The sequence below is a fragment of the Nyctibius grandis genome, chromosome 2 (assembly GCF_013368605.1).
Source record: "Nyctibius grandis isolate bNycGra1 chromosome 2, bNycGra1.pri, whole genome shotgun sequence".
Classification (NCBI taxonomy): domain Eukaryota; kingdom Metazoa; phylum Chordata; class Aves; order Nyctibiiformes; family Nyctibiidae; genus Nyctibius; species Nyctibius grandis.
The window spans coordinates 115,664,588-115,678,894 of record NC_090659.1 but is presented as its reverse complement, the minus strand read 5'-3'; the positions used below and the strand labels follow the sequence as shown (position 1 = coordinate 115,678,894).

General features: G+C 39.9%; 1 protein-coding gene and 1 non-coding gene across 2 annotated transcripts in view; both read left to right on the top strand.

Moving 5' to 3' along the window:
* CEP295 (centrosomal protein 295) overlaps window positions 1-14,307 on the top strand; it is a 40,037-nt gene that overhangs the window by 23,383 nt on the left and 2,347 nt on the right. The window contains exons 14-21 of the mRNA XM_068395336.1: window positions 1,330-1,468; window positions 3,042-3,275; window positions 4,588-4,742; window positions 4,995-5,154; window positions 9,521-10,158; window positions 10,915-11,088; window positions 12,221-12,338; window positions 13,139-13,342. Coding sequence (XP_068251437.1) covers window positions 1,330-1,468; window positions 3,042-3,275; window positions 4,588-4,742; window positions 4,995-5,154; window positions 9,521-10,158; window positions 10,915-11,088; window positions 12,221-12,338; window positions 13,139-13,342 — 1,822 coding nt within the window. The remainder of the gene's footprint in view (window positions 1-1,329; window positions 1,469-3,041; window positions 3,276-4,587; window positions 4,743-4,994; window positions 5,155-9,520; window positions 10,159-10,914; window positions 11,089-12,220; window positions 12,339-13,138; window positions 13,343-14,307) is intronic.
* On the top strand, window positions 991-1,074 carry LOC137660699 (small nucleolar RNA U2-19). Its single transcript, XR_011047763.1, has one exon. It is a non-coding gene; the product is annotated as a small nucleolar RNA U2-19 (small nucleolar RNA).

Below are 14,307 nucleotides of genomic sequence, written 5' to 3'. Positions count from 1 at the left end.
GTCTGAATCTCCTGCATCTTTTTTCACAGAACCGCTCCCCAGGCAGGCCCCAGCTTGGACTGATGCATGGGGTTCTTCCTTCCCAGGGGTTGGACTTTGCATTTGCTCTTGCTGAGTTTTATAATATCCCTGTAGGACCAGTCTCAGAAGGTCCTTCCAGATGCCAGCTCTGCCATTTAATGTATGGGATGGTCCTCCCAACTGAGTGTTATCTGCAAACTTGATAAAAATATGATGTCACCTCCTCTGGGTCATTACTTAAGGTGTTAAAGAGGACAGGTCCTAGGACAGAGCTCTGTGGTACTCCACTTGTTCCTCACCTCCAGGTAGAGTGTGAGGAAATCGCTGTCCTCTGAGCCTGATTATCCAGCTAGGATTTTTTTACCCACGTCGTTGTCCATCCATCCAGGTTGTGACAACCAAACTGGGATACAAGAATGGTGTGAGAGACAGTGTCAAAAGCCTTGCGAAAATCAACACCAGTGATATCTCCTGCTTTTCCCTCACCCAAAGATCCCATCGTTTTGTCAGGAGATAAAAACAGTATTTAAAAAATGCTACATATAATGTGTGTATATGTGTATATAAAATTACTTTTAAATGTAGATGTTTTATATGTGTATGTTAAATATACTTATATGAAGTAGTATATAATGAAAAATGTAGGGGAAGGATTTCTTGGATTTTTGTCTTTTATTAGCGCACATTTTAATTCAGAGTTTGGGAAGAAATGTTCACATCTAATTCTTCAAGATTTGGAAGTACAAGAACCCTCATTCTCTGTTTTGTGACTTCGTAGAGCTTGCCTCAAAATTAAGGAAGATAACATTTTAGGATATTTTGTATATTTGTAGTTTAATTTTGTAGAATTAAATTTTTAAGTCAGTGTCCCGGATGCAAAAGGCTTAGTACTGCAAGTACTTGTGAAATTCCTGATTTCTTCATGTATTGTATATGTCTTCCTCTGAGATCCACAGTTCTACTGAAGTGGGTCTGTGATGAGAAATAGCCAAATCTGACCACCAGAAGATAAAATAGTCTTCTAGGTGTCATGATTTGTATGCAGTTCTGAGAGGCTTTATAACAGTGTGTGTGTGTGTGTGCGCGTGCGTGCATGTGTGTGTTGAGGGGAGGGGGCTGTTGGGGGGTGATGTGTCTGGGACGTTGGGTGTGAATGTTTTGTACTGAGCAATGATGAATCTGTATTTGCCCGACTGCAAAACATGAAGGCTTCTACACTTGAACTGAGCTCAGAATAATAAGTGTGATTTTAAAGCTGTAACTATGGACATCAGAACACATGGTAATAGGTATGTTATTTTATCCTAGGAAGTACTTTCTAAAGTAGTATCCATAAACTTAGGTTCAGAGGCTTGCATGCAAGGAATACCCTGTGACTTATCTTCAACAATTTCCACTGGAAGCTTTTTGACTCGTGAAATATTGGATGCGAGCCCTGTTGACACTGGTAAGCGTTTGGTTTTTGTTGTTGTTCTTGTAAAAGGAAAATTGTGTATTCTCTTTATTTTATAGCAGAGTGGGTCTAACTCACTGGACACACGTTCTTCTGAAATAGGCTAATGGGGAACTTCACTTAAGAATGATAAATATGTCTTACAGAGTTGAGTGTAACAGGAGTATTTCATTATATCCTCATGATTTGAATTTAACCTTATAACACATCAGCTTTGGCAAAGGATATTTTGAGTTTTATTAAGCAACTGTAACACTAGCAGTTTTCAAGTGGCAACATTTTAAAAAAAATTGATTCCAAAATGATACACTAATAAAAGTTTTCTAATCAATATATGTCATAGATTGTTACAGAGCTGTGATTGTTGTCTTGCTGTTAAGAGAATTTTTCCAATATCTGCTTGTCACCATAGTAATTCTTAATAACTTCTTTGTGAAAATGTCATTTGAATGCCATACTGACATTTAATAGTTTTCTGAGAAATATGTGTTCGTATCCTTTTTTGCTTGCTGTCTGCCTCTTGATCTTAAGTTAGCTTTTCTTATAAAGGAATTATTTTTAGTTTTAATAAATATGTAGTTGCTCCTCCATATACTGACATTATCACTTGTGAACACAGGAAGTGAGCTTGAAAGTGATTAGGCAGGGACCTGTGGATTTATTTACTTTAAGGCTTAATATTGTGTTAATCTGACACACATCTCTGATCTCATAAACAACCATATATGTATATGAATTATGCCATGTTTATAAATCAATTTTTGAAGACTACAATTTTTGAACCATTGAAATCTCAGGCTGTATTTTAACACTAATATTCTAAAGTGGTAAGTATTATTTTGAGTAATAAACTTTATAACTCATGACAAAACTGTGTTTTATTGACGTAAGAAAGCTAAGGCACAATCTAAGATCATTTGTTTGTAGCTTTTCTCTTCTGTTGTTTTTCAATTGTGGAAGAAAAATACCAAAGGTTTTGGCTACTCAGCTACACGAATAAATTTTTCAAGTCTAGCTGTGTCTTCACTGTACGCTCAGTGCTTAATAATGACTTTTTCTGAGAGTTTTGTGCAATTCTTCTGTAAGCGTATAGACAAAGAGGGGTTAGTGCGCTAACTAGGAACACAATTTTGGTTTCCTTGATTCCCTCAGTTTTCTTGTGTTGGAATTAGGTGATTTCTATTTAAGCATGCATGAAACTGCTGCCCAAGGTATTCAAGATAACGTCAAAGGATCAACAAATTTAGATGCAATAGGAAGTAAGAATACGCTAGCTAGCCTGAAATAACAGTATTAATTCTTTTCTGATTTTATTGTTTTGGTATTTCCTAAGTCTACATATTCTAAACGTGCTAAGCAGTACTGACTACTACCTAATTAGATATTATCAACTTGAATTTGTGGAAATTTGTGGTAAGGATTGTGGGAGCCTTGACAGGAGACAATTAAAGAAGCAAAAACTCAGAGCTCTTTGCAAATATTTCAGGATATTAAGCAGGGTCTTTTTAGATGACTTCATTTAAGTGGTTTATATGCAAAACTGTGAACATTTAGCTTGCTATTTCAGGATTGTCTTCTGATAGTACGGAAGATCGAATTTTGAGAGAAGCAGCAAGCCATCCTTGGAACTCCTCGCTGCCCTTTACCTTGCAGCAGAGGCAAGAGAATTTGTCTGGAGCATCTGAAACTCAGTTGCCTGAAGGAGAGCTGTACCTTTATAAAGGAAGTCAGATACAGCAGATCTTGGGGAAATGTACTGGAGACTTGAACTCTTACTTGGAGGACAATGCACGTTTCCAAGGTATTTGCCGTTTTAAAGCATTTTTGGGCTGCACTCTTGTCATACAGAATGAGGAGAAGTTTACTCAATGTTATGTGTTAGTTTGTATTATTTATATTCAGCTTACATTTTAAAGTCAGTAAGGGTTCTACATGCAAGAACTTTGATGCTTTGTTGTTCTTCATGCTTTTCTTTATGTACATGTCCACATAGCACAGTGTAGTACAAAAAAAAAAAAAGCCTGATCAGGTATCTGTCTGATCATAGTCTAGTTCTGCACTGATTCCTGCTACCATGGCTAGGCTGTTTGTTATCTGTGCCAATTTTGTTGCTTGTTTATGCACAACTTTCACTTCAGGAAGGTAGAGACAATAATATATATAATACTTTATTATTCACGTAGGGTCACATAGTTGATGAAATACTGATTAATAGACTGGGGGGAGTTCTGTGATCTCTAGAAAAATGTAACAATTAATGAAAATAAGAACATCTTTATTAGCTATCATGAAGATAACACTAGTATTTTAATTTGAACCACTTCCTCCTGGCATGTTTGAAAACCTAGAGTCATAGAATTATAGATTAATCTAGACCAGGAAGGACTTCTAGTTACGTGGTCCAAATGCTCCTTCCTGCTCACCGCAGTGCCAGCTTAGACCAGGTTGCTTAAGGCCTTGTCCAGGCAAGTTCTGAATCTCTCCAAGGACAGAGATTCCACATCCCCCTCGGGCAACATTTTAACAACTTTCTTCTTTTCTTTTCCCCGCCCCCCCCCCCTTTTTTTTTTAAGTGTATCCAACCTCAGTTTCTTGTGTTGCATTATCTCTCTCTTTCACGAGCGTGTTTGAGAAGACTGACTGCGTCTCCTCTATCCTGTCTCTTAGGATGTAGCAGACAGCAGAGATTTCTGTGCCCCTTCCCTCATACCCTCAACCCTTTTCTTAAGATTGAACAAACTCAGTTTTTTAGCTTCTCTTTGAACATCATGTGCTTCATCCTTCCTTTAATCATCCTTGTGGCTCTTCATTGAACTTGCTGCACAGTGTCACGGACACAGCGCTTACGGACTTCAGCTTTTCATGTAAAAAAAAAAAAGTGCATCAGTGTTGCACTTTATTGCTGCTTTTTCTATCTGCATTATATCAGACTGAAAGAATTGGATGCTATAAAGATTTTTTTTTTTACAAGCTAGTTATTTGTATAGCTGCAGAATTCTTTATTTACTGCATATGGAAGCAAGGTGTGCTGCGTCCGTTGGTTTTTTTTTTGAGGGGGGCTGTTTGGGGGATGGGGGATTTGTTTGTTTTTAAAATAACCTGTTTTCTTATAGCTCTAGCAGCTGAACTTGATTTTCCTGAAACAGAGAGACCTTTTCCGAACTTCCATCACCAGCTCTTTCAGCCTTTGGAACCAAGTCTTGACTTTGATACTTCATCATCCTGTTCTCAATACAGAATTTCACAAGACAGTAGAGAATTTAGCAAGGTACTACAGAAAAACTCTGATGGAGGAAATACTTTGGCTTAAGATTTCTGTAAGATTTAAATGTATAATACCTGTCCTGTCTTCCCTTTAGAAGAAACACAACAATAATTTTTTACGTATGTAGAACTGGAAGCGTTTTTGCTGGTTGTAGCAGAAATGTGATTCAAAAAACAAACATTACCTTTAACTTTTTGTCCTTCATTTTTCTGAAAAAATGAATCTTAAATCAATATTTTTTTTTTCTGCCACTAGACTTCTAAATTTTCAACAAAAAGTCAAGACATGTCTACATTCCTAGAAGTGGGAAACTCCAGTTTGAATATACAGAGAAGCAGTCTGCCTTCTAGTCTTGAAACAAATGGGCCAAACAACATTACAGCAGAAGAGTCTGTTAAAGAAAATGTTACTCCAGGTATGTACAGTATAGTCAGATCAATGCTTTCAAAATCAACCTATTGCCAATATGTAAATGCCAACCCTTAAGGTGGGTTTGCTGTGTTGACACTGGGAAGGAACTTTTCACTTCTCTATCAGTCCTGCTTTGAAATGTCTTAACTCTGCTGCTGCTCTTTCACACACCGTCTTCTCCACCACCGTTAATGGGTAGAACTCCTAAATTTTGTGAAGTTCTTTATTTCCTCAGCAGTTCTGACTTGAATGCAAAAGCAGACCTGTATATTCAAGTCACTGTAATGGGTGTCTTGTTACTTAGTACTTGTGCAGTAGTTATGATGTTAGTGAAGAAATATCAATGCTGTCAGAAACTGTCAGTTTAAGTACTTTTTCCAAATATTTGTTCATGTATATCCATCATTTTGTAAGTTTGAGGAAATTAAGGAAGTTGCATAAATTGATTAAAATTTTTTGAGGTATATGTGTTAGAATCTCTCTGATCTTATTCTTTTTTCTTTTATACATTTTGTCCTTTAAGAAACTATTGAATTTTCCTTTTCCACTGTTAAGTCACACCAATAGTCATTATGTACTGCACGCTGTGATATTTGGTCTGATTATAGAATCGCTTTATCTATCTACAAAATAAAGGGGGAGGGAAGAGAGAGGAAGAAATAAACTTTCAGATTACAATATAGTAATTAATTTAGTAAATTAAAAGTTTATTATTCTACAGGAGCCTTAAGATAACTTCAGCTCATAGCAGGAAAAGTATTTTTTAATGTTTTTCTTCAATGTTTAAGTTGAATTCAAATTAACTTGATATTTCATGTATTCTAAAGAAAACAACCAATCTGAAATTCCAAATGCAGCTAGTAGTAATCTAAATATTTCTGAAGCTCTTATTTATCAAGGATCAGGTGTTTCAGCATTTTAAGGTGCTCCAACAGAAAGCTGAACAGTAACAGGAAATGCTGCACAATATTTTAAGTATTAGATGTATTTATAATGTAAATGTTCCTGGTCAGTTATCTTATTTGTGCATATATACATACAATTTTTGGAAACACTATTCATGTTTAAAGCTGCAAGCAACTACTCTGTGTCTATTATACTTCTCTTTAGCTGGCAGATGCTGTGAGTGGAAAAACGAAGTAATAAAAAATGCCAGAAGAGGCTTACACTTTGTGGCTACCTGTGGTCACAGCAAATAGGATTTAGGAAGCTCCCTTCTAACTTCAAAACATTATATTTCTAAATTGCTTATAGAAACAATCTTTGTACTTTAAACATAGCTGCAATATCTCCCCGTCTCTTAAGTGTTTTTGTAATCCCAAGCCAATTATTCTTGTGCTTTAAAAGGGGGGGAAAAATAACAGAAGCAACAGGCTAAGCAAGTAAAAACTACTTTGGGTTGTCAGTTCAAGGTAGGTTGATATGTAAGTCCATCATCTGGAGAATTTTCTAGTGATGGCTGATGTTGCAGTGTAACTCCTCCCTCCCCGTTAACAGCTATTTATCTAGAGACAATGTTCTTTATACATATAAAACTAGATATTTTGTATGTGTCAAAGAATGCAAAAAAAATCTTTAAAGGAAACCTTTAAATGTCTGTGATGTATTTTTGTGTGTATAAAAAGCCTGTTGATAGTATGATGCTGGAGTCGGTGTAACCGATTTTATCAAACTTAGGCCAGAGGCATGTTTTTTAAAAATATTTTTTTTAAACAAGCCTGGTGTTTGTTTGGCATATGCTGTACTGCTGACATGCCGCCCCAGAAATTAAAAGGTTGATACCTGATCTTCCTCTTTTCCCAGCATCTTCTGGAAAAAAAATAGTACCTTGAATTGTATGTGTAGATCCGAAGGGAAAGATAATTTAGGGTGCAATATTGTAACTTGTAGGAACAGCAATCATTATTCCACTTTAGATGTTTTCTACTTTGAAGAGTTGCTGCCCACGTGATGGTGTTTTGGATTGTTTTCTTCCTGTTTTAGAGACTTTGTTGAAGGCCCAAAAGAGACTCAAAGGACTTCCATTTACAGAGTATAAATTGTAAAATCCATTGACTTTCAATGTAGTTGAAGATCAGAGCATCCCAGCAGGTAGGAAGTCAAGGAAGGGTACCAGGAGACCTGCATGGTTGAACAGGGAACTGCTGGGCAAACTCAAGTGGAAGAAGAGGGTGTACAGATCATGGAAGGAGGGGCTGGCCACTTGGGAGGAATATAAGTCTGTTGTCAGAGGATGTAGGGAGGCAACTAGGAAAGCTAAGGCCTCCTTGGAATTAAACCTTGCAAGAGAGGTCAAGGACAACAGAAAGGGCTTCTTCAAATACATTGCAGGTAAAACCAACACTAGAGGCAATGTAGGCCCACTGATGAATGAGGTGGGGGCCCTGGAGACAGAGGATAAAAAGAAGGCGGAGTTACTGAATGCCTTCTTTGCCTCTGTCTATACTGCTGGAGGCTGTCTCGAGGAGCCCCGGACCCCTGAGGCCCCAGAAGAAGTCAGGATAGAGGAGGAATCTGTCTTGGTTGATGAGGGCTGGGTCAGGGACCAATTAAGCAACCCGGACATCCATAAATCCATGGGCCCTGATGGGATGCACCCGCGGGTGCTGAGGGAGCTGGCGGAAGTCATTGCTAGGCCACTCTCCATCATCTTTGCTAAGTCGTGGGCAACGGGAGAGGTGCCTGAGGACTGGAGGAAAGCGAATGTCACTCCAGTCTTCAAAAAGGGCAAGAAGGAGGACCCGGGTAACTATAGACCGGTCAGCCTCACCTCCATCCCCGGAAAGGTGATGGAACAACTTGTCCTTGGTGCTGTCTCTAGGCACATCCAGGATAGGGGGATCATTAGGGGCACTCAGCATGGCTTCACCAAGGGGAAGTCATGCTCAACCAACTTGATAGCCTTTTATGAGGACGTAACCCAGTGGATAGATGATGGTAAAGCTGTGGATGTGGTCTATCTCGATTTCAGTAAAGCGTTTGACACGGTCTCCCACAGCATCCTCGCAGCTAAACTGGGGAAGTGTGGTGTGGATGATCGGGTAGTGAGGTGGATTGTGAACTGGCTGAAGGAAAGAAGCCAGAGAGTGGTGGTCAATGGGACAGAGTCCAGTTGGAGGCCTGTGTCTAGCGGAGTCCCTCAAGGGTTGGTACTGGGACCAGTTCTATTCAATATATTCATTAATGACTTGGATGAGGGAATAGAGTGCACTGTCAGCAAGTTTGCTGATGACACAAAACTGGGAGGAGTGGCTGACGTGCCGGAAGGCTGCGCAGCCATTCAGAGAGACCTGGACAGGCTGAAGAGTTGGGCAGGGAGAAATTTAATGAAATATAACAAGGGCAAGTGTAGAGTCCTGCATCTGGGCAAGAACAACCCCATGTACCAGTACAAGTTGGGGGCAGACCTGTTGGAGAGCAGCGTAGGGGAAAGGGACCTGGGGGTCCTAGTGGACAGCAGGATGACCATGAGCCAGCAGTGTGCCCTTGTGGCCAAGAAGGCCAATGGCATCCTGGGGTGGATTAGAAGGGGTGTGGTTAGCAGGTCGAGAGAGGTTCTCCTCCCCCTCTACTCTGCCCTGGTGAGGCCGCATCTGGAATATTGTGTCCAGTTCTGGGCCCCTCAGTTCAAGAAGGACAGGGAACTGCTAGAGAGAGTCCAGCGCAGAGCCACGAAGATGATTAAGGGAGTGGAACATCTCCTTTATGAGGAGAGGCTGAGGGAGCTGGGTCTCTTTAGCTTAGAGAAGAGGAGACTGAGGGGTGACCTCATTAATGTTTATAAATATGTAAAGGGCAAGTGTCATGAGGATGGAGCCAGGCTCTTCTCAGTGACATCCCTTGACAGGACAAGGGGCAATGGGTGCAAGCTGGAACACAGGAGGTTCCACATAAATATGAGGAAAAACTTCTTTACGGTGAGGGTGACTGAACACTGGAACAGGCTGCCCAGAGAGGTTGTGGAGTCTCCTTCTCTGGAGACATTCAAAACCCGCCTGGACACGTTCCTGTGTGATATGGTCTAGGCAATCCTGCTCCGGCAGGGGGATTGGACTAGATGATCTTTCGAGGTCCCTTCCAATCCCTAACATTCTGTGATTCTGTGATAGTTATGTCAGCACTATCACAAAGTTTGTTCTTAAACATATTCTAAGCAGCAACAAAAAGTGTTTCTTGAAGTTGTTTTGTGTACAGTGAAGGAATCTCATGTAATGTTAATGGTATTATGTTTGAAGAAACTTAAGCAGACTTCTTTTAAACAAAATGTTTCTTCCTATTTACTAGACTTCTTACTATACATTATGGAAAAGTCTCATCATGGAGGAAATTCTGTTGTGTGCTAGAATTTTGACTCTTGATAATTTTTGCAGCAGGATCTGAAGAATCTTTTCACCCATTGCAATCAGAATCTACTCTGAGCAATCACTCTCAGAATGCTGATCAGTCAGTTAACGCTATGTTACGGAGATCTTTTGAACAAACCCCTGGAATTAAAAAATGGGGCATTGAGAACTGTATTTCATCTGCCAGAGAATATGAAGAACTGGCAAAAAATATGGAATGTATTAAACTCCAGTCTTCAATTGAAGATCTGCGAAATGAAAGTCTGAATCCACTAGAAGAGCAAATATCATTTTATCAGCTAAATACCACGCCAGTTACAGTGGGTGAAACTTGCCCTCAACACTTATTAAAAGAGACTGTGTCTTCTGAAAAATTAACAGTAGAGGCACTTGATAAGAAGTATGTGAAGCTTCCTGAAAAATCAGTTCATGTATATGAAGCAAATAAAGCTGTGGAGCTGGATTCTCAGTGCAATACAAATATAAAGGAGCCAGATCACAGCTTTCCAGAAGTACAGAAATCTTTGCGGGTTCCCAGAGAAACCAACTTGGAAGACTCAGACATCCATTTACAGGCTGTTGTACAACAGAATGGCTCTTTCTTGGAGAGACATGAAAAACATTCTGATTCTGTGCCTAGAAGCTCATGTCGTATTCCAGTCTGGGTAAGTAAAACAGATTTCCAAAAGCAGTAAATTGTACAGGCTTTTTTGTTGTTTTTTTGTTGTTGTTGTTGCACCAAGTCATTTTAGACCTTTAATATCTGAAAGCTTGGCAAATGTTGATTTTACAGTTCTAGTTTAAGACTTGCATGTTTCCTGGCCTTCTGCCCTACTACTTCTTTTGGATCATAGCACTGAAATAATTAGCAGTAGCTAAAATGAGCTGGAGTTCCCATGACTGTTGGAGGAGCTGTAGCGTCTCTATTGCACCTCCTTCTTTTAGCATCAGTTGGTACAGCACATCCACCCGTATCGCATGGCACGGTTACTTAACTGAATGGCCCCTGTCTCCATTTAGAAGCCTGAAGGAGGTAAATAGTTTAACCAAAGCATAAGCAAACTGAAGGAAATAGCTTTGATGTAGCTTCAAAAAAAAAAGTTTCCCCTAGAAATAAGTAATTTAAACTTGAGGTGAGTGGAGGAGAGGTGGAGATTTTGGTTGTTTTGGGTTGTTTGTTTTAACACTGGTAGATAAAATACTTTGCATTGGACTTAGGTTCTAGGGTTTGCAGACATCAAAACCTCAGGCAGTGTTCTTTCTGTATTTCATTTATTGCTTGGGGACAGATCTTCGTTCTTCTACATGTTGAATGAGCCTCCTCTTTCTGACAAGATGACAGCTGTTGCTGCAAATAGTGATTTCTTTTTTTTTTTTTTTTTTTTTTTTTACAGTGATGTCTTGTATAATTTATTTTCTAGGAGACTGAGTCAGGACGTGGTATTATGGAAGAACCTGAGCTCACTCTGATAAGCTCAAATGACATCAGTATTGCAGAATCAGACATTGAACATACCAGCAGAGAAAAAATTCAGGAGGATAAAATCAATAACCCAGCATGTATGGATCAGTCTGAATTTAATGTCTTTACTGAGGTGAGACTTTATTATCTAATGTAATTCTGATTTTAATTTAGTCTTAATCAGAATAAGGAGAAGCCCCACTGTAGCAGTTAATCTACTGTTGCAAAACAAGAGAATGTTAGGGTTATCCAAGCTTAGTAATTGCTTGGATCATCTTGGTTTGATGGTATGTTTTCTGGAGAGACCTAATAAATTTTAAATTTGGGCTATTCCTTAAAATCATACCTGGACAGTAGATATCAGTGTAGATAGAGTTTGCGAAGACTTTTGCTGAGAAACAGGACCATCTTGATGGTGTTTCAAGACTAGATTGTATGCCATCAGTTGAAGACTTGAATGAGAGGAGAGGGTGGGACAAAACAAAAGCTACAAAGTAAACAGGAAAAAAAAAGAAAAATCCGCTACGTAGTGGTGGGAGCTACACCAAACACACAGAGCAGTTTGAGGTTTGTGGGGAAAATATGATCAGTTCATCATCCTGCCATGCTTAACTTGCCTGTGGTATGCTTTTTGCTGTTTGCTTCTCTAGAGCAAAGGCTGTAAATTGTAGAGGGACTGGTTTGGAATGAGAGAATAGTTTGGGTGCTGAAGCAACAACATAGAACCAAGTTATGTGTATCTGTTAGATCAACAGATTAGATGAAACTGTTTCAATTGCAGGAGGCATCTAAAAGATTCTAAAAGTGCCTAAGGATGGGTCTTTATAAAGTAATTGAAACATGAGCAGAGTGGAGGTTGGCAGCTGGAGGCTGTACTTCTGCAGTGGTGTTACCTTCCAGCTGAGACTGGGGGAGAGAGAGAGCAGTAGAGAGTGATGGGGGAGAACTAGAGAGAACTGGAGGAAAGAAATACATCCATTGAGATGAACTGATGCAGCCCTGTATTAAGAACAAGCAATTGAAATCTGGTAGACAAAGGGTCTTAAAAAAAACAATTCATTAAAGTTTTAAAATGTTTTTAGAAAGTAGCGTTTTAATACTTACTACCAAGATCCATTTCTGATGGGATTTTTGCATCTGCTATAAAGGCAAAAGAGCATGTCTTTTATTTACATTGGGTCTATGCTAGTGGTACAGTACTACCACCTCACTCGAATTTGTGGTATATTTTAAGCATTTCCAATCACTGATGTCTTTTGAAATAGGAGAGAGGATTTTTTCCGCTAGCTCCAGATGCAGATTATTCAGTGTTCATGAGGCCTGAGAGTTCTCCCAAAGCCCAGCGTCCCAATGACAGTCACTCTCCATCACATCAGACTGCAGGTAATTATGTGTAACTCCAATATACTGAAGCTGAGATAGAGATGGTCTTTATTTATAGTATTAAAATCATTAATAAAGTACACCTCTGCTTTGGAAAACATAGAGTTGCTTTTACTTAGGCAAGTGCATCTTGCTGTTCAGGCATGGTTTGTCGTACATTTGACCCAGGTTTAATGTGTCTTATTGATAAGGAAGTATTGACTTGTCTCTTCCTATGCCAGGCTATCTTTCATGGAAGTTCATAGGATCTACAATATACTGGGGTTTTTTTTGTGTTGTAACTACTTAATTTTGAAAAATTCTGTGGTGTTTTGTGGTTTCTTGTCATAGTTTATGCACCTTCACTTGTTTTTTTATTTCCTGTTAGTCCCCAAGCTATGTAGCCAAAGAATGTCTTGTTTTTCTATTCTGATGATAGTGTGGAACACAGTAAAATATTGAAATATTTTTTTGTCCAAGATGAACAGCAGTAACATGAAAGACAGGAATTGACAGAACTTAACTGTGTTACAGACCTCTCAGGTCTTTGGTATGTTTCGAGGCATCAAGATGCTTTCGATGCGGTATTTATCGCAGTATTTGTCGTGGCAGACCTGCTTAGTTGTTAGATTCCTTAGGTCTGAACTGCTGCTTCGTTTGCAAGATTACTTGTCGTTCACAATTTCATTCTCCAGTGCCATTTCCAAAGTAGTCAAGCTCAGCATTTCAGGAGAAATCCACTGAAAGGCATGACTTCTTAGAGGTGATATTGTTCATTGCTGAAAGTGAGAAACATTCAGGCTTTTCATTTTCTTTCACAGTGATGCTGCTGGAGTTTGCAGCTACACCAGGAAGTTTGCAAGAATCTTTTTTAAAAAGAAAGAAGAATTTCATCCAGAAATCTCTGAAAAGAGTAGAAGAAATAAAAAAGAAAGAGAGAGAAAATGAAAAGCCAGAAGCCAGGCAGTTTCAAAGAGGAAAGTCTGAGAAGTTAAGCAGGAAAAAGGAGTCTTTTCTTCTCTCTGGTAGGTTTATCTGGGGACAAGACATAGCATTACAACACACACAGAATCAATCAGGTTGGAAGAGACTTCTGGGATCATCGAGTCCAACCATTGCCCTGACACCACCCTGTCAACTAGACCATGGCACTAAGTGCCATGTCCAGTCTTTTCTTAAACACATCCAGAGATGGTGACTCCACCACCTCCCTGGGCAGCCCATTCCAATGGCTAATGACCCTTTCTGTGAAGACATTCTTCCTAATGTCCAACGTGAACCTCCCCTGGTGAAGCTTGAGGCTGTGTCCTCTTGTCCTATCGCTAGCTGCCCCGGAGAAGAGGCCGACTCCCACTCCGCTACAACCTCCCTTCAGGTAGTTGTAGACTGCAATAAGGTCACCTCTGAGCCTCCTCTTCTCCAGGCTAAACAACCCCAGCTCCCTCAGCCGTTCCTTGTAGGTCAGGCCCTCCAGACCCTTCACCAGCTTGGTCGCCCTCCTCTGGACTCGCTCCAACACCTCAACATCTTTCTTGAAGTGCGGGGCCCAGACTGGACACAGTATTCAAGGTGCAGCCTCACCAGTGCCGAGTACAGAGGGACGATCACTTCCCTAGACCGGCTGGCTACACTATTCCTAATAGAGGCCAGGATGCCATTGGCCTTCTTGGCCACCTGGGCACACTGCTGGCTCATGTTTAGCTGGCTGTCGATCAGCACCTCCAGGTCTCTTTCTGCTGGGCCGCTTTCTGACCAATAATTAGGTATCCTTTTAGTTGCTGTTTTATATCAAAGTATAGATTTCATATTTCTTGTGTCTTTGCTGTTGCCGACTGGGATATTCTTTAATTTGTGTCCTCAGGGATGCAGGGAGGGTTTTTTTCCACTGTCTGGCTGCCTCGTCAGTGTTGCAAAGGCCCTTATGGGTCCTCTTCCTATTTTCACAATCTGCCCACAGTTTAAAGTCATAAGGTGTCTCTGCAAACAACAG